Source organism: Zootoca vivipara, chromosome 2 (assembly GCF_963506605.1).
Source record: "Zootoca vivipara chromosome 2, rZooViv1.1, whole genome shotgun sequence".
Lineage (NCBI taxonomy): Eukaryota > Metazoa > Chordata > Lepidosauria > Squamata > Lacertidae > Zootoca > Zootoca vivipara.
Window position 1 is genome coordinate 117,774,982 of NC_083277.1, and position 26,247 is coordinate 117,801,228.

Here is a 26,247-nt window from a genome sequence, read left to right on the forward strand (position 1 = left end):
TGGGTGGTTTTGTTTTGTTTTGTTTTAGTACAGTGGTACCTCTACTTACGAATAACTCTACTTACGAATGTTTCTACTTACGAATGGAGCTCCGTCCGCCATCTTGGATGTGGTTAGATAGGATTTTATGTGTGTTCGGAACGCATTAAATTCGTAAGTAGAGGTACCACTGTATATGGAATTAAACAAATAATGAGAGGATACTAGATGTCACACTGAAATACCGTGTTTCTCATATTATAAGACATGTCTTATATTTATTTTTTCCTCAAAAAAACACACTATGGCTTATTTTCAAGGGATGTCTTATTTTTTCGCTCCTCCTCCTGCTGCGGCCGGCATTGCTGCTGCGCCTATCACTATGTCTTATTTTCGGGGTATGGCTTATATTCCTTGAATGCTTAAAATCCTGCTATGGCTTATTTTATGGGTATGTCTTAAAATATGAGAAACAGGGTAGTGTAGTGTCTATTGGATGCATAGTATTGGATGCACAATTAGAAAAAAATGCCTCAGAGATATTGAAGAGTTGCTGATAGCTGAGCTAGATCTACAAAAACCCTGGCTTGGTAGTAGCTTCCTCTTCCGCTCATGTTTCAGAAGGGATATTTTGCTGGCTGCATTGGGCTGTTAGCAGTGTTTCCTTTGGCCCTAACATCCCCAGGGTGGGAATTCTGTGTGCTAGAAAACCAGAATTGTCCACAGGAAGGCAGTCAGGTGAGAGTCAAACTCCTCCTCCTTAAATAGCAGGGTTGGCAAACACGACCCCTTTCTCAAAGAGGACCTGTTCTTCCAAATGGCAGCAGGGCTACAGAGTGGTTCCTGCTGAATGGGGCTGCACTGCAACCAGCTTGGCTGCGTCAAGACAAACCAAGAAGCCATTAGCCCTGGTAACAGCTGCCCTTTTCCTGAGTTTGCTGCATTGCTTGCTCTTGCAAGTGTTTCTTCCTCTCCTCTGACTCTCCTGCTCTATATTAAGTGGGAGGCAAATCAAACCACATGGCTCAGCTGTGAACTAGAGACTCAACATGATCTCTCCTGCCCAAGTATAGAGGGGTGGTGCTTCTGATTGGCCGCAATCCTGCGTGCCTCATTTGCTGTGCTAGATAAAATCAGCATCCTGTGCCCAGGCCCATGAAGTCACCGGGCTTGGAAGGCAACAGGGCAGATGGCCTGCGAAGCAAAGTGCTTGGCATCTAGGTTGTTGCAGTTGAAATCTTAGTGCTGGGCACAGCCTCCCCCAAACCATGGTGGGAGGTGGCTCTGCTGGAACCGTATAATGGAACAAGTGAAAACTGGCAAGAGGGAATGAACATGACCAAAGGAGCCTTCTGACTTCCCGTTACTAAATGGGACAGGGAGCAGGGGAAGAGAATTCATCCACTATCTTGGTCAAGGCAGGGCCAGGTGAGGCAAGGTGAGGCAACTGCCCTGCCTCAGGCGGCAGGATCCGCAGGGGCAGCAGATTCGGCCTCCAAGGAATACATTGCCCACTGCTGCTACTGTTTCTGAGGTGGCACATCCTTGGAGGCTTGGTCTGGGGTTGGGTGGAGACCAGCAGTGCGTCCAATTTGCCCAGAGGCTGCTGTGCAATGTCTTCTCCACAGCTGTCTCTAGCTGAATAGGAGGCTCTGGTCTCCTTCTAACCCTAGGGAGGAAATGGCCGGGGCTGCCCTGGGAGGTCTCCAGAGCCCTGCAGTTGCCTGGCATGATTCTCAGTGGGCCTCTTTTCTCCCCATGGCTGCCTTTGATTCCTACTTTGAGCAATGGGTAATGTTGATTTGACACCCCTGCTCCCTCGTTTCTGATGTAGATCTTACTCCTTGCTTGTTTCTGATACAGATCTTCATTCACTCCTTTTTCCCTGGCAGGGAGAGGGCACCATTTTGTGGTTCAACTCAGGCGTCCAAATGTCTTGGGCTGGCCCTGGGTAAAGGCTGATGGGAGAACAGGGAGACAAGGGAGGAAGACACGCCTCTGATCATTCCCCAGGGACTCTTGCTTCCTCTGCCCTTCCCATTCTGGCTTCTGATTTAAGGCAGCTGCAGGTGAGGACAGCGCTGAAGCTGAGGATGTCCAGAATCCTAGAATCGTAGAACAGTAGAGATGGGACCCCGAGAGTCATCTAGCCCAACCCCCTTCAGTGCAGGAACCGAGGACAGGTCACAAGTTAGAACTGAAGGTTATCTCAGGAGAGCTTGGGGCATGGATGGCTTTGGGTGAAACACCCATAATTTCTGCAACCCGTGGCAGGCTGCACCGGAGTAGCCTGCCAGCCCCAGGCCCTCGGCAGCTTGGTGCGAGGGGGAATCAAACCCAGGGACCTGACTCTGCCCTGGCTGGGTTAATCTGGTTGTCTCTTAAGCTTCTCTTGTGTGAAAAATCTATCCATCATGTAATTCAAATTTGCTGCAGTGGAGAAGCAGATGGCTCCTCGGTCCTTGCTCACGTGAGCTGCCTGAATTGGCATATTCAGACTAAGTGTCTCCCCTCTCCCACCTTCAAAATAACTGTTCTTAGTCAACCCAAAATATCACAGAGGCATTTGGCTTCTACGCAGGTGCTGCTGATCTGCATAAACACTTTTCACTGCAGGAAAGCAAACAGGGAGTGATTCCAGACTCCACTTCTAGAATAGATGATTGTAAAATCCAACTCGGAAACCTCCATTCATCTTTTTGGACAGTGGCATGTTTTGTATTTTCAGTCTTCTGTATATTCTTCCACTTCTACAGCTTATGCACTGGTAACATCTTCTCAACTCCCTTGCAGGTGACAAGCAGCAGGGCAAAATTTTAAGATGGCCGGGGAGGAGAAATTGGAGGCCCTGTGGTGTTCTGATCCTCCTGTGCTGTGATCCCCTCTTGAGGGTTGCATACAACATTGGGCAGATGATAAAACACAGTTCTGTCCACTTTTGTAGCTAGCCCTGTCTGGTTTATAAAAGGCTGGCAAGAGTGAGCAGGGCTATAGCTGTTTTGCTGTATGATTTTCCTGTTTCTGAAAGGAATCTTCTACAGCACAATCCTGGGCATCTCTACACGAAAGCCAGTCCCCTTAAGTTCAATGGGGCTTCCTGCCAGCTAACGGTGTATAGCAGACTTCGCCAACTGAGTGTCCTCCACTAGAAGTTCCATCAGCCCCAGTGAGTGCCACCCTCGCTTCAGGAGCTCCTCATGGCTTGGAACTGTCCCTCTCAGTCCCACAGCCACACATTGCATAGATGTGCAGTGGCAGAGGTCCCAGATTCCACCTTTGGAGAGCAACCATCAATCAGTGTGGTCTTCCCTAGCTTGGTACTCTCCAGATGTTGGAGTACAGCTGCTCTGGTGGGTGATGTTAGGAGCGGAAGTCCAGAACACCCAACCAGGTCGAAGAAGGCTGGTGTATAGGATTGCAGTCCTAAGTCTTATGTAGAGGCAGTGTAGTGCACTGGTTGGAGTGTTGGGCTTGAAGCTGGGAATTCCGGGTTCAAATCCCCATGCCTGGCCCACCCATGAGGCAAGGTGAGGCTACTGCCTCAGGCAGCAGGATCCACCAGGGCAGCAGATCTCAATGCTGTCCTTCCTTCCCCCTGGTTCCAGATGTAGATCTTCCCTCATCTCTTCTTCCCTGGCACCATTTTGGGGCCTGCCTCAAAATCCCTACAAAAGCCCTTCAAATCGCTACTCATTGGGTCACCCTCATTGGGTCACCCTCTCTCAGGCTGTAATCCAACTCCACAGGCTTGCTGTGAGAATAATCTTGTGCACTGTCCTGAGCTCCTTGAAGGAGCAGCAGGATACAATTGTGAACCAGGTTTCTACAGCTGACACAGTGACAGTGGTTTAAAAAACTGATTTAAGGTTTAATGTTTTACTATTTTTTATGTGCTGTAAGCTGCCCAGAGTGGCTGGGGAAACCCAGCCAGATGGGTGGGGTATAAATATCATCATCATCGTCATCTTCATCATGGTATACTTAGAAAAATGCAGAAGCCAGTATCCAACCCCCCCTGCACCATTGCTTTTGTGCTCCCAAGAAAAGTAGAGTTTCTTGAGAAGTTTTGCCATTTGCACAGTGGATTGCTTCTGAAACAGAACTCTGCTGTTCAAAATGAGGAAGCATCTCCGAGGGTGGAACAAAACCTTTGGGCATGCCTGAAGTAGCTCTTTCAGTCTTGCTTTGGTATCTTCGTCATATCTGCTAACGAAGGTTGAACATTGGGTAGAAAGACAATAGAAAATCAACACAAACTAAGGATGTCATCAGGACAAGACGATTTGTGCTTATGTGTAAACTATGTGCAAACTTTAAAAACACAACAAATTGTCAGAACTCAGCAGCTTAGGCAGAACTTGATCAATTGCTGCTCCTTTTGGATATAAATTGAATGATGATGATGATATAGTTAAATTGTACTGTTATTAACTGGACACAGGAACATTGTACACTAACACTGTTGTAATACACACTAAGATGCTAAACCACATTTCTGGGTTCTACCACTTTGGACAGCAGGTGGGAGCTTTCATGATTCTCCATTGCCTTGACTTAGTCTCCAATTGCTCTCTTGCCCACAGGCTACATCCAGAAGATTAAATCTGGGGAAGACTTTGAATCCTTAGCATCACAATTCAGTGACTGCAGCTCAGCCAAGGCAGGAGGAGACCTGGGTGCTTTTGGAAGGGGTGAGTAGAGCAAGGGTTTCACATGGTCCATTGTGTGAACTGCCCTGAGACGCTATGATGAAGGACGGCATATAAAACTAATCAGTCAACAAATGATAAATACCACTCCCCAAGCAGAATGAGGTGTTAAAAGGAGGACTGCCAAGCCTGCCCCTCTCTGATGAGAGGTTTCTTTCTGCACACACCTTACAAGAAATGGAGTTACTTCGGACACCAAGCCGGTTGGATGCCTTGGAATACAGTGAATCATGAAGTCAGTGATGGTGCTTCGAATCACTCACGTTGTAGGCAAGCACTGGGTTATTGGCTCCCCCGTTTGAAGAGGCACACACTGATTGAAAATAGCTCTGTGCTGAGCCTCAGCCGCCTTGGCTAATAACAGTGCAGACCTTGCTGGACAGATGGTGCATTAGGAAGCAGGTTCCCCAGCACAATTGATGTGGCCTCGATAATAGCACTGTAGAGAGAAAGGCCAGCTTATTTTCCCTGTATAAAATGTGAGGGCCCCTCTCCATTCTCTTGTCCTCAGCCGCCTTGGAGGAGGCAGCCTCCGTCCTGGGTGTCTTGAGAGTCCTGGCACACTGACAGGGAGAGACTCTCCTTGGCACCAGCCACAACTCTTTTATATCCTTCAGGGCTGCTGTTGTTGAGGGCCACTTGCCCATGGCAGGGACTGCATACTGGTGTTGTGCAGAGCTGATGATGAGCAGAGACAAAAGTGTTCTGGATTAACTCATAAAGCTTGTCCGCTTTCAACTGTCAACTTAGATTAGAATTCCCATTCCTATGCAGGCCTACTTAGAAGTAAATCCTGCTTCAGCGCCTCTCAGCTTATCTTCCTTTGCCTTCTTTCTGCGCTGCAGCTGGTTCCCCTTTTGCTAGACAAATGTAGGTTTTGTGATCGGAGATTTTTATGGCCACACTTTGCAAGACGAAGCGGCGGCCATAGAAAACCTCATCGTCTTGCGAGGCAACCTCCGATCGCAAAGCCTATTCGTTAAGCAAAAAATTCATCTTACAGGGCATTCGTCTAGCGAGGCACCACTATAATTCCTAAGTGAGAAGAATTCTGATCCTCTTGTGCTGCCCCCACCCACAAGCACATAGCAGAAGTCTCTCAAGTTGTTCTTAAAATTACTGGGGGACAATGATATACTGCCCCTTCCAATTATTCTGAAGTTGTTTGCGGGGGGCACATTTTAAAAGCCACACCTTGGCCCATAGCTTCCCACTCCCTGTCTGTTTTTCCACTGCTGTGGTTGCCCTGTGCCATGGCTGGCCTTGCCTTCTAGGCTCTCCAGTCTGACTTACTAAGGGTTTACGGGGAGGTGGGGTATCCAAATGTACCTGCACTTACTCCAGCAGCACGGTATCATATCCAGCCAAGCCAACAATGGCAGAATAGCCCCACGAAGCCCCCTGCAATTTGTCTGCTTTAAGAGGCAATGCCTCTTGAGGTGTATCTTCCCAGGATTGAGTGCTGTCTTGTGGAGTCAAACCTTGGGGGAAATGCTGCCAGTCTCTTTGGCTCGAGTGTCCTCAGAGTGGTTAGCTCAGCATGCCTGCTGGAAGCCAAGGGCTCATCACCTTGGACACGGCAAGGCTGTTTACATCCTCCTCTTGCCTGTGCTTGACTTGCTGCGACTATGACAAAGAGAAATGCGCAGAGAGGGCACTGTTGTGCTGTGCGTGCATGCTGCTCCAAGTCTCTTATCTGGACTTTGTTGTGGTCATGCTGTGTTGCTGTGCTCTTGAAAGGAGTTTGGAGCAGTTTCAGAAGAGAAGGATCCTGGTTAAGTGAACTGGCGTCTCTGGCCTCAAACAAGCCGCTCACAAAAGTTCTTTTGCTATTATTGTGGTGTTCCAGGGCATTATAGGCTGAGCACTGCATCACCTGCCCTCTTGCTCCCCAAAGGATCACAGGGAATTGACCGGTCTTTCCCATCAGTTAAAACTTAAGGCCTTTCTCGACTTTGTTCATATGATTAAGCTTTCTGTCTACAGCATCACATCAGCTGAGGCATGGCTTCTTTCCTTCAGCAGGCTTCCGCTGTGTGTTTTGTATTAAAGGATACCTGCTCTTTAATGATTTTGCCATGTGGAGGTTGTTCCTCCTCTGTATCGCACCCCCCTGCTGTGTTATACATTTCATTGATCATCTGTCCTAGCCATTGACCCAGCATCATAGAGCTGGAAGGGATACTATGGGCTATCTAACTTCGCCCCTAGGCATGTGGCCTAAGGGTGCTGGGTTTCATCCTGAAACTGAAGAAATGAGATATCCTTGGTGGGCTGCTTCTGCTATTTCCCCAAATTCTTCAAGTTTGCCAAAAGCAGCTTGGGGAAAATGAAGTAGTGCCCAGAGATGCCCAGAGTGCTTCTGTTGCTCAGAGATAGATCTTCAATGCCTTGGACAAGCTCTCCTGTCTTTCACATTTCATGTTACTTATTTTCAGACCTGAGTATGCCATGGGTTGTATCCTGTGGTGCTGAGAAAAGGCGCTTTAATTCACTGGAGCTGGAAGACTGGCTGTTTTTATTCTTATTCACCTGACCCCACCCCCACCCCTGGAGCCCTCCAAAGAGCCCCACAGGTCTCTTAACCAGACATGGGGAGGCTGCAGGGGGAATTGGCACAAGCAGCCTTCCTTCCTCACTCTGTTGATGGAAACCTCCGTGGGATCAATGTGCCTTCAGTCCGCGGATGCAGCTCCCCTTACACTTCACACTAAAAGGGGCTGTAGCTCAGGAAAGGGGTACGTTGTTTCCATGGGGACACCCCTCCCCCACCCCGCAACCGGCAGCATTTTCCAAGAGAAGGGACTACAGGGAGCAGGCAATGTATGCACCAGGAGCAAGGGAAGCAGGTGCGCAGACGTTTGCTTATTGTAAATAGTACGTTCTGCTTCTGCTCATGATGGGAAAGAGCAGAGACCATTCCTCACTGCTGAAGCCCTCCAGTTTGCCAGTTCTGTTGCAGCCCAAGCTTCTGAAGTCATGCTTGCAGGCTTAAAGGCCTGAAATTGGCTTTTAAAAATGGGGGTTGTGACTGGTGCCATTTTCTGTTCTTGCATGGCACAAGTTCTGGATATTGGGTGGGGGAGGGCATTGGATTACACTGGACAAGTGAGAGGGATTTAGGATTAAAGAGCAACACTGGGGACAATTGAAAGTGATGTAGACCAGTGTTTCTCAACCAGTCCCTAGCTAGCAAGACCAGTGGTCAGGAATGATGGGAGTTGTAGTCCCAAAACATCTGGAGGCACACTGGTTGAGAAACACTGATGTAGACAGTGGACCTCATCTATCTATCTATGGTGCTTTTGAGTTCGTATCTTGAAACTGTCCTGCACCAAAACTACTTTTTAAACTTGAAAGTTAAGGCTCTGAGAGTCTCAGTGAGCAAGACTAGCCTGTCCATAGGGTCACTTGTCCTCAAGGGGGAACTGAGCCACCAACACAATAAAATAAATTGTATGAAATCTGTTTTGCGTGTCTGTGCATTATTCTGGGGAGTGAGTCCCCAGATTTCAGCAGATTCTGCAAGGGGTTCAGGACCCCCAAAATGGTTATGAACCACTGATTCCAGAACAGTGAGTCAGTAGACCTTGGCACTCTCCCAGTGATAGCTTTTCAGGAGCACAGCAGGGCTTAAAAGCGTCTCCACAGCAAGTGACCAAGTGACCTGGATAGTTGCTTCGCACAGCACACCCTCAAGCAGGAGGGTGGGTTTCTGTCGGGAGCCTGATTGGAGACGGGTGGCAAGTTATGAGGGTCCCTCTGGCCCTGTGTGTTGCCAATGTCATTTGTGGAAGCACTTCAAGGCCAAGAGGCTGTTTCAGACTTTGATGAAGTGGGGGAAGTATTCTCTGGATTTTGACTCGGTTGAAAGAAAAGTCCAAGACTTTGGTGGCCATGGAAAGGAGTCCATCTTTGAATAGTGTCAATTTACAGGACGGTGGGGGCAGAGGAAGCCCCTGGCTTCACCCAGGATACATTTATATAACCAAAGCTCTTGTGGGCATCTCCCAATGCCATAATCCCTAGTAGGGTTGAAAAATGCCTTGGAAAATATGGCTGTATGGCAGCCCACGTTGCTAAAAAACCCAGCATTTTTTGCAATTTTTGTCTAAAAAGCTCAACAAACTTCTTTTCTGCCTTGCCTCTCTAGCATTGGTTTGTGTTTGTTTAGCTGCTAGCCAAGACACTGCTAACTTTATCTAGCCAAAACTTCTTGTCAGGAATCCGAAGTCTTGATTTGCATGGAGACAGTGTTTTAATTGCTCTTCATCTTCATTTCCATGCAGGGTGCTGTTTTGAAGACAAATGGCAAGAATTTCTTCCTCAGTCAAATATTTCCTGTTTTTTTTTTAAGGAAAAGAAAAAAAGGATGGTTGCTAATATTGTCACATTATGGATTGGGAAGTAATGAAACAGCCATTAATCTTGGGCTGCTGGTGACCGGTTGTTTGGTCTCATTTAGGAACTGTCAGCTTCAGGCATGATCCTGGGTAACGTACAGAGGGAGATGCTTTTAGATATGCAGCAAAGCTGCTGGAGTCCCTTTTGTCCACTGGGGGGCACTAATGGCACAAGCAGCTGGTCTGCTCTTCCCAACGCTGCCAGTCTCCTTCTCCTTATTCGTTTTGGGGGGCTGCAAACCATAATTTATGAGAGCTATGAATCCTGGTTACGTTTAGAGATGGAACGGCTCAAGCATTCCCATTTATCTTCTTCAAAAAATATTCCAAGTAATTGACGTTTCCTCTTTTGGCTTTATTGAAGCCCAGGCTGGGAGACTAAACTTGTTTTTCCTCATTCTGAAATGAAGATTTCTTGGCTTGAGAGTGAAATTGCCTTTTAAAAAGATCAAGTTGGGGAAGGGTTGGAATGGGGCAGAGGAATGTGCATTCTTAGAGGCAAAAGGAATCTCTCTCTCTCCCTCTCCCTCTCTCTCTCTCTCTCTCACACACACACACACACACCCCAAACTAGTTTGTACATGGGTATGCAGTACCCTGGAAGCATTATAAGGACCACCTCCCTGCCAGCCAACCATGATCCCCCATGCCTTGGCACTTGGGCTCCATCCTCCCCACCTGTTAGAGGAACATCACTTCTTCCTGACAATTCTGTTGAATCCTCTGGCTATGCTACTTCATTTCCAACCTCAGATCTTGGTTCCACCAGCAGTCTGTGACCCCAGTGCTCCATCGTTTGAGGAAAGCCTGGCACCATAGCTTTTCCATAAGCCTTTTGCTGGTAAAACATCTTCTACCTGCATCCACCCCGGCAAATGTTGGATTTTTATTGTGTGAAATTTCATCTTAGCTCTGTGGGTCCTCGTTTCTATTTTGTTGTTGAGGGCTTCCTGGGTGTGGGCTCTTCTTATGTATGCAGCGTTGTGTGAGCAACAGTGCCCTGCTCTTCAGAGATTCCACTTAAAAGCTGCCCCAGCATTATCCCAAACAGGCAAGGGCCCAGGGCGTGCTTGAATGAGAATTTTTCACAGCACCTCCTTGTTTCCCAGGAATAACCCTATCTACTGAGCCACAACTGCTACATCTGTCATAGAGGACCCTGGCAGCCTGTATTTCTCAAGTTGCTGAGAACCCTCTTAGAAATCCATCACTCTCTGGCAGAGCTACCATTTGGGGGGGGGGTATTTGGGGGGTTCATGACAGCTGAAACAGTCTGTTCTGTTTGCATCCTGCTAATATAGTTAGGGATTCTTTTCACTCTGTCCTGGTTTAAGGAGAATTTGCTGGAGCAGCCTTTGCCAGCCTGGTGTCCTCCAGATGTTTTGGATAACAATTCCTGTCAGCTCTGGACATCACAGCTCGGGGGCTGATGGCAGTTGTATCCTAGAACATCTGGAAAGGTTGGCAGTGGCTGCTATCATTTTGCTTTGAAAGACCCCACTTCATACATTTGCATATAAAAATAGTTTTGAAGAGGAGGCATACTTAGCATTGAGGTCATGCAAATCTGTGTCCTGTGTGAGAGAAAAGGGGGATATTGCTTCTAAGATGATGACTACAATTTGCAGTAATTATAAATCACAACCACTAGCTTCAACGAGACGTAACTTACCACAAAGCTCATTCCTGAAACTTACCTGGTTGGTGTTTATATATCTTATTTTGCATCCTTATTTTATGTTATCTGACTATTTGAGTCGTTCATTCCTCAATGGATAATTGTGAATCTACTAGCCAGGCAGCAGGGACACTTATTTTCATACAGAAAAGTTGATCTAACCAAGGAAAGTAGGTGTCCTGGAAAGTTGCTGACGCTATTCAAGTACTAGCTTATCTTGCTTGGTGCATGTGTACAGAAACATCCAATTACAGTGGTGCCTCGCTAGACGAAATTAATTCGTTCCACGGGTCTTTTCTTATAGCGAAAAATTTGTCTAGCGAATCCCATAGGAATGCACTGAATTTTTTTTCGACTTTTTTTTTGCCCATAGGAACACATTAATTGAATTTCAATGCATTCCTATGGGAAACCGCGATTCACTAGACGAATTTTTCGTAAAACGCATTCGTCTAGCGAGGCAAGCTCCACTCGAAAAATCCTTTCGTTAAGCGGAAATTTCGTTAAGCAGGGCATTCGTTAAGCGAGGCACCACTGTATTTAGTGTAAGATAGTATGGGATTTTTTTGTGTTACAGCATCTAATTAGCATCCATATTTATTCTGGAAGTATGTGTGTTACCAAATGAGAAATATACTTACAATTAATGATATATCCAATTACAAAATGAGAAACAATTTAAATAATTGGTTTACATTGCACCCCTCCCCCCTCTCTCTTGTGGGTGGTGGTAATTACAATTAATCCATTTTGGACCCATTCTCCATGAACTGGTACAAAATCTTTTTTAATCCTTCTGAAATAGTGACCATTGGCCACATCTTGTGGCTGTGAATTCAATTCGTGCTTTTTTGTGTGAAGAAATAGTACTAGAAAGTTGCAGTCCTAAGAGGTAGAGAAGGATTTCTCTACCCATTCCACTACTTACATTTTTTGAAATTTTTAAATTTATTTTTCAATACAAAATTACAACATAAATTATACATATAAAACCTAAAAGGAAAAAGAATAAAACAAAGAAAAAACATAACATTCACAATACATAACAAAACATACATAGTTCAATCTTCTTAATTGTTGTGTTATTTTTATATTGCTTCTAGCTTTATACTTATTACAACCATTTTTTTCATTTCTTTGACCCTGCAGAACTTCACTCATTACATATTTTTACTCCAGAATAATGTTTTTTGTACTCTTTAACACAGTCCCATTCTTTTATTAATTTTTGTTCTGATTGTCCCCTTAAGACTGCCGTTAATCTTGCCAAATCTATATATTCACAAAGTTTAATTTGCCATTCTTTTACTGATGGGATTTTTTCCCCCTTCCAATTTTTTGCTATAAGCATTCCTGGCAGCCATTGTTGCATATAAAAATACTTTCTTTTTGTTGCTAAGAATATTGTTTGTGATTAAGCCCAGAAGAAATGCTTCCGGTTTCTTAATAAAAGATATTTGAAACATCTTTTTAATTTCTTCATATATATTATTCCAAAATTGTTTGATAAATTGACACTACCACCACATATGATACATTGTTCCAATTTCTTTCTTGCATCTCCAGCAAGTATTAGATTTTAGTTTATAGATTTTTGCCAATTTAACTGGGGTTAAGTACCAGGGATGTGGATGGCGCTGTGGGTTAAACCACTGAGCCTATGGCTTGCCGATCAGAAGGTCGGCGGTTTGAATCCCCATGACGGAGCGAGCTCCCGTTGCTTGGTCCCAGCTCCTGCCAACCTAGCAGTTTGAAAGCACGTCAAAGTGCAAGTAGATAAATAGGTACCGCTACAGCGGGAAGGTAAACAGCATTTCTGTGTGCTGCTCTGGTTTGCCAGAAGCTGGCCACATGACCTAGAAGCTGTATGCTGGCTCCCTTGGCCAATAATGCGAGATGAGCGCTGCAACCCCAGAGTCGGACATGACTGGACCGAATGGTCAGGGGTCCCTTTACCTTTACCTTAAGTACCATTAATACATCATTTTCAGCGAGTTCTCCCTGATTGTGTAAAACATGCTGTAAATTTAATATCATATCTCCATAACTTCTCCCATTGATCCAGCTGAATTGAGTAATCTATGTTACATGCCCACTTAATCATGACTTCCTTTACCTCGTCATCTTTTAATTCCCATTCTAGTAACAGGTTATAGATTTTGGATATATTCTTTTTTGAGTTTTGTAATACAGTGGTACCTCGGGTTAAGAACTTAATTTGTTCTGGAGGTCCGTTCTTAACCTGAAACTGTTCTTAACCTGAGGTACCACTTTAGCTAATGGAGCCTCCCCACTGCCGCCGTGCCACCGCCGTGCGATATCTGTTCTCATCCTGAAGCAAAGTCCTTAACCTGAGGTATTATTTCTGGGTTAGCGGAGTCTGTAACCTGAAGTGCCTGTAACCCGAGGTACCACTGTAATTCCTTTTGTAGTTTTGACTCTTCTTTTTCAAATCCCATTAAATCAGATATGCTGATGACACAACCTTGATGGCAGAAAGTGAGGAGGAATTAAAGAACCTTTTAATGAGGGTGAAAGAGGACTTTCAGCCAATCGTGTGGCCGTAATTACAGTCGGAGGTTCTTTCGGCTGAAAGGACCTTGGCGCATCAAAGGCGGGGGGTTCCGCTCCAGCGCAGCGGACCCCCAAAAGAACCCCAAATTGGGCGTTTTGGGGACGTGGTTGTCTGGTAGGCGCCAAAAGCGGGCTGCCCCCTCCCCGATGAGGTTCTGTTTTGAACCCCCGAGAGCGAGGGGGTTGAAGCTGTGGCGTACGGACCAATTGCTTCCTTTGACAGTGCGCAGCTGCAAGACTGTATGGCAACAGTGGTTAGCACTTCCAAGGCTAATTATAAATTAAGGACTGAACCATGAGTAATCTAATCATCGGAAAGAATTTGGAAAATTGGGCCACGGGAAAGGGGTTTGAAAAGGCAGTCAATCCCTTCCCTCTGATTAAGTTGGATAACAGATGCTTTTAGCGAAGCCAGGAAAAGTATTTGGAAGGATCGGAAAGATTGACTTTTTACCCTCCCCCAGAAGCAGGGTAAGGGGGGGAGAATGCTTAAAATTGTTAAAATCCCTGTGAAGTTATTAAATTTGGACAAAGAAAATGGCTTTTGGGGGAAAGTGAAAGTACTCAGTGAATTTCCATTATGATGTCACAATAGGGAGGAAGTTACTAACTTTCAGTTCTAAAGAGAGCCTTTTGAACTATTGTGGCAAAATGAATGGATGTCTGCAGCTTGAAGTTCTCACATCCCAGGAAAGATCCCAAATACATGGAAGGAAGCGTATATTACATTGATTCCAAAACCAGGAGCGGATGGCTTAGAAGTCAGAAATTATAGACCAATTTCTTTATTGAACAACGATTATAAGCTTTTTGCAGACATTATGTCCAAGAGATTGAAAGAAGTTTTGAATGAAATGATACATAAGGATCAAGCTGGTTTTCTTCCTGGTAGACAGTTAAAGGACAACGTCAGACATATAATAGATGTAATAGAATATCTGGAAACCAAGATAGATAAGCCAGCAGTATTAATGTTTGTGGATGCAGAGAAAGCATTTGACAATATATCTTGGCAGTTTATGAAGAAAAATCTGGAATCGATGGTTGGCAAAGATTCTTTTTTGAATGGGATTGAGGCAATATATTCAGAACAAAAAGCAAGATTGATAATTAATAACACATTAACGGAATATTTTGACATCACAAAAGGAACTAGACAGGGGTGTCCCTTATCCCCTTTATTATTCATCATGGTCCTGGAAGTACTATTGAATAGATTAAGAGATCTTTCAACTATTAGAGGAATTAAAGTAGGTGCAAAGCAATTTAAAGTGAAAGCCTTCGCGGATGATTTGGTCTTAACTCTAGAAAATCCTAATGAAAGTGTTGCAGCGGCTATAGAAGAAATTGAGAAATTTGGACAATTAGCAGGATTTAAATTAAATAGACAGAAAACAAAGGTGATGGCAATGAATATGACGAAAGAGGAAAAGCAAGAGCTACATCTAAAATATGGTTTTGATGTGGCAAAAAAAGTAAAATACCTTGGAATATGGATGACAGCAAAGAGCATTAACTTATATAGTGACAATTATGAACCAGTATGGAGAGAAATAAAGAAAGACCTGGAAAGGTGGACTAATATGAACATGTCATTCTTAGGAAGAATAGCAGCAATTAAGATGAATATCCTACCTAAAATGTTATTCTTATTTCAAACTATACCTGTGGTGAAGGGTACAAGACAATTTCAAGAATGGCAAAAGATTTTGTCAAGATTTCTCTGGCAGGGGAAAAAACCTAGAATAAAACATAAAATCTTGGTAGACAGAAAAGAAAGAGGTGGTTTCTCCCTGCCAGATTTAAGACTTTATTATGAAGCGTCTTGTATGTGTTGGATTAAAGAGTGGATAACGTTGAAGAATACTGACCTGCTAGATTTGGAAGGTTTTAACAATAGATTTGGGTGGCATGCATATTTATGTTATGACAAAAAGAAGTCTCATACTGGGTTTACCAATCATGTGATAAGAAGATCTCTGTACGAGGTGTGGGAAAGAAATAAAATGCTGTTAGAGACCAAAAAACCATGGTGGGTTTCACCAGCAGAGGTATTAACAGTGAAGAAAGTAAATATGGAGGGGAGGTGGGCCACTTATGAGGAAATTTTGATAAGAACTGATAAAGGATGGAGACTTAAACCCTATGAAGAAATTAAAGGAGTTTTAACAGGATGGATACAATACCATCAAATAAATGATGTTCTTAGGGAAGACAGGAAAATAGGTTTTGAGGACAAAAGGTCCAAATTCCAAATAGAAGTGCTAGAAGGCAAAACAAAGCTTCTGTCAAAAATGTACAATTTGTTATTAGAATGGTATACGAAGGATGAGTTGACAAAAGAAGTGATGATCAAGTGGGCAAAAGATTTTGGGCACAATATTGATTATGACGCGTGGTTGAAATTATGGACTCAAACGTTGAGATTTACAGCATGTACTGCTTTGAAAGAAAATGTGTATAAGATGATGTATAGATGGTATTTAACACCAGTTAAATTAGCCAAAATGTATAGAATGAGTGACAAAACTTGCTGGAAATGTAAAGAGAGAGATGGTGAATTTTATCATATGTGGTGGACATGCGATAAGGTAAAAAGATTTTGGGAGATGTTATATAATGAGCTGAAAAAGATGTTTAGATATACTTTCCCAAAAAAACCTGAAGCATTTTTACTAGGAATAATGGGAGGAGAGATTAGAAAAGAAGATCAAGTATTGTTTATGTATGCGACAACCGCGGCTAGGACTTTGTTAGCCCAAAAATGGAAATTACAAGAAATTCCAACGATTGAGGAGTGGCAGATTAAAATGATGGACTATGCTGAACTCGCAAGGATGACTTGCAAGATCCGCGACCAGGGGGAGACAAGGTTTCAAAAAGACTGGAGTAAATATGTGGATTATATGGAGAAAAATTGTAGATCTTTAAAAACACTTGCAGGATTGAAATAAATCCTACGAATTGACCAAACAGTTAAAAAGGAACTGCAAAAATGTAGTAAACAAGAAACCCGCATGAAGGGAGGGGGGGAAGTCGTAGCTCGGCAGAGCAAAATGTTAGATGAAAATTTATAATGTTGTGTATAAAAGAATGTTTTTTTTATTATTTTAATTGGATAAATTGGAAATTGAATAAAAATTTATTTAAAAAAAAAAAAATGAAGTTCTCACATCCCATGCTATTTACATTCCTGCTGTGACCTTGAAGATAGAGAGAACTTAACAGCCAACATGTCACCTGACTTTCAACCGACTGTTTTGAATCTTCTTTATGAACAAAAACAGGAGCTGCAAACCATCAGAGAGGAGGTTAAAAAGTTCAAAGACTGTGGAGAATTTTAAAGAAGAAGTGAAGAAAACTGAGGGAAAAAGAGAACTGAGTAGTAATAAACTGGACAGAGGATTTGGAGAAAGTTTTGATGAGGGAAAAGATCAAGATGAAGGAAAAATACAGCAAGAAGCTCCAATAGACATTGTTTTTGATCCCAAGAGAGAACAAGAAGGGAATCTGAGAGGGATTGAAATGGCAAAGGTTGATAGTAGAGGCTGGATAAGAGAAGAAATGAAGTGGTGTAGGGGGCAGCAGGCGGGAAAGATTTATTGTTGGGTTATGAGACAAGTTAAAGTGGGAGTGGGGTAAATAAAAGGATAAGTTATTAATTGATAAAAATGGATTGAAAACGGTCTGGTTGATAAAGGTAAAATTATGTATTGTAATGAAAGGATATGGAATTTGCCGAATTGATCGGGAGGTTTGGTGATTAAGAAATGGGAAAAGAGAAGCAGAGAATAAAAAATTCTCTTTTATAATTGGGGAAAATGCGATATTATTTGAATCGGAAATTATGGAAAATCTTGGAGGGGATTATAGGCCCAGGGTTAGAGGTACTTGACTTTGCTGATTGAATACAGAGAGTTTGGGTATATAAAAATGTAAAAATGAATTTGAATGGCAATGATTTGTTATTTTTTAAAAAATATTGAAGATAATATATAATCAGAAAAGAAAGGAAGTAACTGAAGTTATGATAGAATAATGGTTAAATTGTAGAAAATGGTTAAGATTATGATATATGAAACTGCTTAAGATGAGTTGAAATGAAAATCAGATAGGGGGGACTTGGGGAAGTCCACATAACAATGGATTGTGAAATAGATAAAAAGAGAAATGTTTTGTTTTTGTTTTATGTAGGGTGTATGTGTTTTTTATGTTATATTGTATTTGTCTTGTTATTATGGTTGTTGGTATAAAATCAATAAAATTTTCTTTAAAAAAATGAGGGTGAAAGAGGAGAGTGCAGAATACGGTCTGAAGCTCAACATCAAAAAAGCTAAGATCATGGCCACTGGTCCCATCACTTCCTGGCAAATAATTTGGTGCACTCCATTCTGCCACATTATCTCCCCCTCGTTTTGCTCTCTTTGTGGACCATCCTGACTGTGAGTAACAAGGAGAGATTGGATAGCAAAGGAGGTGCAAATAAAGGAGGACAGGAGCAACTCCGGACTCTGTAGTTTTAAATGACTTGGAGTGCTTGATTTAGAAGGTGTTTGCTCACGTCTCTCAGATATTTGAGTCTTGGCTGAGGATGCACATAGCACTATACTCCCCCCCCCTTTTTTTGCCGGTGAGCTCATTTAAGGCTTTTATGGATCACCCACCATGTCAATTTGGTACAATTCAAACGTTGGACCGTTTTTGCAGAGTGGAGTGTGTGTTTGTGTGCCTAGTATTAGAGACATGGCAAGCTGGAGACTTGCCAAGAGAGAGAACATTCATATATATCCAATAATGAAGAATTTATTTTATGTTAGCCCTGATGAAGATCTTGTAGATTGTCCCCAAACTTTCAGGCTCGTTCATAAGATCAGAGCAAAGGTCTGCACGTGAATCCACACTCACATCCAAATCCTAGTCTAGGGACCTGTTGTTCACTGGCACACATTGGCCACCCAAATACTTGTGCTCATGTAATTGCTTGTCTGCTTTATTTTCTTACCTTGCTCTGGTCTCTTGAGGAGCCAACAATGCCAAAATTTGCTAGCCCTTGATATGTGTTCTTGTGGCTTGTTTCAAGGTAACACTTGGTCTGCTGTCTTTTGTCCTCTTTCAGTGTTTAATTGAAATCTTTTTTTCCATCTGACAGGTCAAATGCAGAAACCTTTTGAAGATGCCTCGTTTGCGTTGAGGCCTGGCGAGATGAGCGGACCAGTATTCACAGATTCAGGGATCCATATCATCCTACGTACAGAGTGAAAGTGCCTTGGCGCGCGACACACTTGGAAAGGAAAGGGTGGCGGGGAAAAGGAACAAGAGAACCTTTATTCCAACCCCTCTGTGTGCTCTCTATCCCCGAACAAACTCCATATCTAGCTTTTCAATTTTTTTTATTTTATATATGGAAAAACACACCCCTTGTTTTTCCTATCACAATGCCTCCTTTGGCACCTCAGCGCAATGTCTTTCCCCACCTGTAGAGATGCATGGTTAGCCGAGGCAGAAAATGCATTTGAAACTAAGAGACAGCAGCATCTTTCATAGGCACAAGTGTGGAGGATGTTTTAAAGGAAATAAATAAATAAACCCACAGCCACTTGAGTCTGATATTGACGGTTTCTCCAGTTCAGGAGACACGCCTGTGCTGCAGGCTCATACTTTCTCTCCACATCCAACTTGTAATAGAGTTATTTATTACAGGGCTCCACTGATGGTGGCAAAACTTAGCTCTTGGTGTTTTAGATAGAAAGAAAATATATTCCACTAGTGTCCGCCCTTGTTTAGGTTAAAATGTAATGCCTCCTCCCCCAACCCCATCTCTATCCTCTTCTCTCGTTTGGAATTCAGGGCATTGAGTTTTCCCGTTGACCAATCATTGCTAAATTGCTCTTGGATCTGTAATGAAAGCCATTATTCTGCAGTATGGCCTGGCAGATTTCCTTTGAATTGTGAATTCAAATAATATATACAGTGCCCTAACTGAGCTAGGATAATCCACGCTTGGAGCCCACTGGGCTTCCCCATTCACTTCCATAGAAGGGAAATTTTTCCATGTGTGCAAAGGGATGTGCAGGTGGCATTGCCCCCTCCATGGAAGTGCATGGAAGAGAACTGCTTGTGCGGGAATTCAATGCGGGTGTCTGAGCATGCCCAGGGCTCTGGATCCAGAGGCCTAACTTTTAACCTGCCATGTGTTAGCTTCCAGTATGTTTTCACGTTGACTTAAAACTTGAAGATGCCTTTTAAGGACAAGCAAAGACTTTAGCCATTGATGCCCTTCCCATTCAGCTTTCCCCTCCCCAAATTTATACCTGTGTAAAATTATATTACAATTGTATGTTAGCCATTCCTGTGTGCAGTTCTTGCTGTTGAAATGCCATCCCAAAGGAAGACTGTTAGACATAGACTTCCAGGTTTTTTCACCCTTTCCCTTTTTTTTCCAAAGAGGCAGGTCATGATCCATTTGTGGTTTAAGAATACTGTAAAGTCACCCTTTCTGTTATGCTACGTTGCTTTCTGTTTACTAAGATCAGTAAGATTCCTACCAAGTTCCTTGCTTTTGGTCTGATGCAAGCAAGCTTTGTGTGTGTATATAGATGTATAGAGAGAGAGTGTTTGAGTTCTCTTATGCAAGAAGAATTAAAAAAACCCTCACCTGTTAAACATCATAAGTTTGACCTTGTCCCTTTCTTTCTTGACATCTTCTTGTACGTATCTCGTTTTGTTGTTTTTCTCTTGCAAGGTTTGATCATAAACTGGAATTCTTCAGGTATAAATAAATAAATGAATAAAGTTTTTAGTGCAGGCCCCTGCAGCTTGTGAACCACCAATCCCAAATGCCGTTTGCCTGGCCATTCATGGCGACTCCTTTATTACTTGCCAAATCCTATGTTGGATTTGCAGTGCTGAGCAGCCTGGGGGGCAGAGAAGGCTGGTGGGCAACTGCATGTATCTGCTGTGCGGTGTTTGGTTTGGTCACATGCTTGCGCTAAAAACCTGATTTGAAGTGTTTAGTGGAGCAAAACCTTTCTGAGAGTCTCCTGGACTTGTTCACATTTAGTGGGATTTTTTTCTCCAAGTCCATTTTAAACAGGAGGCCCCGCTTACAGCTGTGTGACTAATTTGGTTTGTGTGTGAGAGATGCACATTCCAATTCCAATTTAGTGAATTGGGATCTAAGTTTTAATCTTGCTTTGGCACCTTCTAAATGTTCCATATTAGAGGTTGGGTGTACATTTAACCTTGAGAGTACCAATTTTTGGAACAAAACTTGGTCTTTTGGATCTTGCATAAATTAGGAATAATTAAATAGGACAATTATGTGCTGCAGACAGAATATATTATCCCCAACCCCACAGAAAAACCCACACAATTTAGGCAGTGGGGTGCCATGAACAGAGAGCACAAGCAGTGCATTGGATCTGGCTGGGTCCCAAAGCAAACTGGTTAGATTAAGGTTGAGCTGTGTCTCTTGGTTGAGGCAGCCCTGGGTCACCTGGGGTTGGTTTGAGCCACCCAGAGCAAACGGGGGTTGTCAAAAGGGAGAGGGATGGTGTGGTGGCTTGAAAGGGTGAGAGGAAATGTGTAGGAAGCCTATGTAATCTTCCCCCACCCCCAGGGCCACATGTTTAATTTGATTTTAAAACTGTAATTAAACACTGCAAGTCCTCCAGGTCAGCTCAGGCCGGGTTGGAGCAGGGCTGCTCTGAAGCACTGGATCAGGCCTCTAATTGGATTGGGGGAACAGTGTACAGCCCTAACATAGACCCATTACACCAGTGTCAGCAGCACCCAAAATCTGACACTGGCTGTTAACCAAACAACAACAAGAAGAAATTGAATTTTGGGCAATTGACCATTTTAAAGTTGTACACCTTTCTATTTGAATTCAAGTGAAGAAAGACAATTTTTGTGTGCTCTTGTGATTTCTGTGAACCCTGGTTCTGAAGCAGCCTGGTCTTTACCAGTAATCCAATGATAGGATTAAATGGAAACATTCACTGGGCCCTTGTCTTCAGTTTAAGAAGCTTCTGCAGAACTGAAACTCATGAAAATAAGTCTCCTGAAATCGTACTCGGTTGCTATCTTGTGCCAGTTGGCTGAAGTCCTGCACTGTAATGGAATTTATGTTTGCAAGGTAGTCTCAGTGGGGATTTGGTGGACCAGATGCAGGCCAGTTGTCATGCAGGGGCTTGCTGTGTAGCAACCTTCCCCATCCTGGTACCCTCCAGAAGTTTGGGGTTTCACCTCCTATCCCCCCTGACCATTGGTCATGCTGGCTGGGGCTGATGGGAGGTCAACAGCATCTGGAGGGCAGCAGGTTGGGGAAAGTTGTGGGGAGGAAGTTGCCAAAACCATTACACCCCACGGGCACTCAGTGAGATCATTATTGCATTCACTTGGCTACTTGCATTGGGGTGTCTTAAATCAAGTCTTTCTGAAAACTCACCTCTTTCCTGTGGCATTCTCGCGAATAGTTGGAGACTCATCTCTGCAGTGTGGTTGGTGGGGACGAGATACAGCATCTCCTTTCCCTGCTCCCTCCAGACTGTATAAATTTTAAAACTAGCCCCGCTCCCCAATTGATTTGGGGCCAGATCCAGGTCAGGTGTTCCTTGGGTTGGCCTGATATGGGGGTCAATGTGCACAGCTAACAAATGACCTTATCCCCTTTTAAATCTTCAATCTCTCAGAATTTCTGAACAACAGGTGCTTCCTGCTAGTAAATAGAGAGTAGCTGTTCTTGTTTTTACAGGCGCAACTGAGCTGATGTGTGTCTTGCCGAAGGGCCCACTGAGTTTTTTTACAGGTAAAGTGCAAGTCTGTTCACTACATCAAACATCTCACTTTGGAGTATCTTGCAGGGCAGATGCATTTGCAGTATTGCAGGCATAGGGTGTTCACCCCAAACAGTTGGTGGGGGCAGGGGAAATGTACCTTGCCCAATATCACCGCCGCAGTTCCCCTCACAATCTAAATTTCTTGGGGAAAGGATATTGGAGCATTGGATGGAAGTTTGTATCCATGGCAACTCATTGATTTCTTTCTTTTTCTGTATTAATCTCCCAGCTGCGGAGTGACAGGCAGGTGAAATTAGAGGAGTGGAAGCAAATTTACCCCAAATGAGCATGGTGAGCCCAGGATGAAAGGAGGAGAAAGAGAAATGCGGGTAGCATCTTTGATAAAAAGTTGGTGAGATGGCCAGGATTAAGTATTGGCAAATGGGTAACTCCTGAAGCAGAGCTTGAGCATGACCTTCCTTTCTGCAACACAGTACAGTCTTCAGCTAATTCTACCTTGTGGGCTGACTAAATCAGGATTAACCTTTCCTCAGTCAAAGATAGCTAGTTAAGCCTTTCTCAGTATCAAATAGGGAGCACAATCCCCACTGAAATGGAGGGAGAGCTGTGCTTTTTGCATAGCTCATTGATTTCCATGGAGGTTGGGAAGGAGAAGATCCCCTCTGGTTTGCATCCTAGATGGCCACTATTGTCTCTCTAACAGCAACAAAACATCTCCAAAGTATTGCCTACAGTGCTTGCAGTGTCCACATTGACACACAATGCTAAACCAAATAATGGCTTAGAGTAAACTCTGCTCCTTCCTGGTGCTTTTGCTCCTGCCCTGCCCTGCCCTGTGTTAATCTGTAATGAATGAATGAATGAATAATTTATTATGGTCGGAGACCAGCTTTTAAAACAATCCCAAAGGACAAAACATACATATAAAACTTTATACAATGATGAAATTAATGTTTATAAATACAATGGGTGTAAAGGTACTTAAAACTTTAAGAGAAGCTGCCGCAGAGAACAGGCCCTGGATCGCTTAGGGAACTGAGTTTAAGGACTTTCAAACGAACTAGTTTGGCTCAGGGGAAGGTCTATGTCTGCCGATCTGAACACAGAATCTGGCGACCATTCGGGTTGTCTTCTCATCTTTGCCTAACAGGAGCAGGATGTGTATTTGCTTTTCCGTGAGGTCAGCTAGCCTCACCAGCGTGGAATCAAGGATCTCCCTACGTGTCTCTTCATAGAAGGGACATCTAAAAAATAGGTGCTCTGGGCTTCCTATTTCCCCCAATGAACAGGTGCGTATGGGACTTTTTTGTAAGATCCTTCCAGGACCAGCGAGGGCAGGGCCGAGCTTCTGGCGAGTGTGAAAGCCCTTCTTGCATTTTTGGCTAAGAGGAAGGAGAGGTAAGCTGGAGTTAATCTGTGTTTTGGCTTAGTGTGGCATCCTAGCCCAGGCTTGTAATTTAGTGTGTCCAAACAAGCCTCGAAACTGTGATTCCCAGACCGCCCACGGGCTGGATTTAGAAGGCAATTGGGCCTGATCCAGCCCTTGGGCGGTCCGGGAATCGCTACGTGGATCGCCAGCTCGTGTGTCCTCTCCCTCTCTCTCACACGGCAGAGGCGCCTCCTCCCTCCCTCCCTCCTGGCTTCTCCCCCCCCTGCCAGCCCCTCTCCAGAGCCCTTTCACGTGCCGCTCATCGTCCCGCCACCGCCAGCCCCTGCCGCTTGCAAGACACAGGAGCCGCAGTTGGCTGAGCACACTGTTCATCGTCCCTCGTTCATTTCCTCCGCCCAAAAATATAGTCCAGTGGCCCCCTGCTGAAAAAGTTTGAGGACCCCTGATCCAAAGGGTTCTCCATCATATGTCAAATCCACATTGAAAAGTCTAGAAGATGTAGAACCACCACCTCAAGAGTTATTACAGGATTGTGACCTCTGTCCACAGGATTAAGGTGAAATATCATTTGTGCTTTCATTTTCCTTATGATGATGTATAAAAGGGGTGTGCTTTGAGAAAATGGCAAACTCTTGAGTGTAAGATTCATCCTGGAACTGTGGATTTCATTTTAGTTGTACTAAAGTACTAGGGCTTCCTTAGTTCATTTAGATTTAGTCCGGGAGATGTAACAGCAGTAAATGATAGGTGTTAGGTCAAAGGAGAAGGAGTTCTAGCTCAGTAGCAGAACACAAGTTTTCCATATTCATCACAGATTTTATCTGTGATAGCTCCCAATACTTTGGCCACCTCATGAGAAGAGAAGAATCCTTGGAAAAGACCCTGATGTTGGGAAAGATTGAGGGCACTAGGAGAAGGGGACAACAGAGGACGAGATGGTTGGACAGTGTTCTCGAAGCTACGAACATGAGTTTGACCAAACTGCGGGAGGCAGTGGAAGACAGGAGTGCCTGGCGTGCTCTGGTCCATGGGGTCACGAAGAGTCGGACACGACTAAACGACTAAACAACAACAACAAGCTCCCAATTACCTATTTTTTTATGGACCGAAGAGCAGATAATGTGAAAATGGGTTGGAACAGGTGTGGAGAACTGTTGACCTTCAACTCCCATCAGTCCAGCCATCATGGTCAATGATCAGGGATGGTGGGAATTGTCATTCAACAACATCTGATGGGCCAAAGGTTCTCCACACCTGGGCGGGAATCTAGTCCCTAGAGGAGGGGTGGGGGACCTACAGAGCCCATCACCCCTGGCCATTGGCCTTGCTGGCTGGGTTTGATGTGAGCTGGAGTCCAGCCATATCTGGAGGGCCACAGGTTCCCCGTACCTGTGCTAGATGGATAAATAGCCTGACCTGAAATAGGGCAGCTTCTTCATATGTTCTCTGATAAGTGACCACTCTCAGTCTTTGCAGTTGTTTGGTTGGTTTCTTCTAATCCATTGTTTTCTGGCTGCTTGACTTCAGACCTTCACAGATTTCCCCTGCACTTGTCTGCATGCAACATGCAAAGTAGAGTTGCCAACTGATTGGGATAAAACTGGCCTGGCCTGCTTTTGAGCCTCTTGACCTGCAGAAATATACAGGTGAGGCTATTCAGAGCATGGAAATGAGCTATGTACCATCCTGCTAATATCAGCACATCATGCTGCCATCAAGGCCTCTTGAGGGCAGTTACTGGTAACAAGGTTGGCAAGCTCAGCAGCAAGACTCTCTTAAAGACTTAACATATCTTTAGAAGACAACCCAATGTTTATGTTATACGTTAAAAGGCTATATATACAATCTGTGTTTCTGCTAGGCTACGAGAGACAAATTGAACCAGCTTTCCGGGAGAACAATAATTAAACACAAATGAAAAATACTCCCCTTGCTCAAGCTAACTCCCAGAAAACAATCTTTAAAGAATGGAAAGAGCTGCTTTAGAAGAGCAGTATGATTTCACATAGTTTTGTGGCAAATAGGTTGGCGGCTGGCCTAAGGCAGAAATTCCTGAACACTCTTCCCCCCGAGCAGATTTTGTAGTGCGTTTTAAAATCCAAGACTCCTGTAAGCCCAAAGTCTCCCCCCACAGAGAAGGCAGCCATTTGTGGCTCCACATAATGGGCTGCTCCTGCCCTAATTCCTACCAGTTGGTGTCTTTGCTGGTAGAAGGCAACTGGGCTGTGGCTCTGCATTGGGTGTTGATCCCATCAATGACTCCTGAAGTGGAGAAAAGCAGCAGGACGAAGGAAGTTCCCCATTCAGTCTGCATTCAGATGGTAAAGTGAGGGGGTGGGGTGGGTGAATTGAACTTACAGTGGTACCTCTACTTACAAATAACTCTACTTACGAATGTTTCTACTTACAAATGGAGCTCCGTCCACCATCTTTGATGCGGTTTAGATAGGATTTTTTCTACTTACAAATTTTTAGATAGGGTTGCTTCGACTTACGAATTTTTTCTCCCAATGCATTCCTATGGGATTCGACTTACAATTTTTTTCGACTTACAAATGTGTGTTCGGAATGCATTAAATTCGTAAGTAGAGGTACCACTGTATTCCCCATCCTTAGTGGCAAGATAATGTAAGCAAATCACCTTCAAAACTCTAAAGTAAATGGTGCCTGGTGTTCTTGATTTTCTTATTATAGGATCTTTCCTATATAATGA

At 43.9% G+C, this 26,247-nt stretch overlaps 1 protein-coding gene across 2 annotated transcripts in view; it reads left to right on the plus strand.

Annotated features, from left to right (window-relative positions):
- Positions 1-23,335, plus strand: part of PIN1 (peptidylprolyl cis/trans isomerase, NIMA-interacting 1) — a 60,442-nt gene extending 37,107 nt beyond the window's left edge. Inside the window, exons 3-4 of one of the 2 annotated variants that reach the window (XM_035102429.2) lie at positions 4,563-4,670; positions 18,493-23,333. In XM_035102429.2, coding sequence (XP_034958320.1) covers positions 4,563-4,670; positions 18,493-18,602 — 218 coding nt within the window. In that variant the 3' untranslated portion in view covers positions 18,603-23,333. Of the gene's footprint in view, positions 1-4,562; positions 4,671-18,492 lie in introns of both variants that reach the window. The other variant, XM_035102430.2, reaches the window with a different exon arrangement.
- The last annotated feature ends 2,912 nt before the right edge of the window (positions 23,336-26,247 follow it).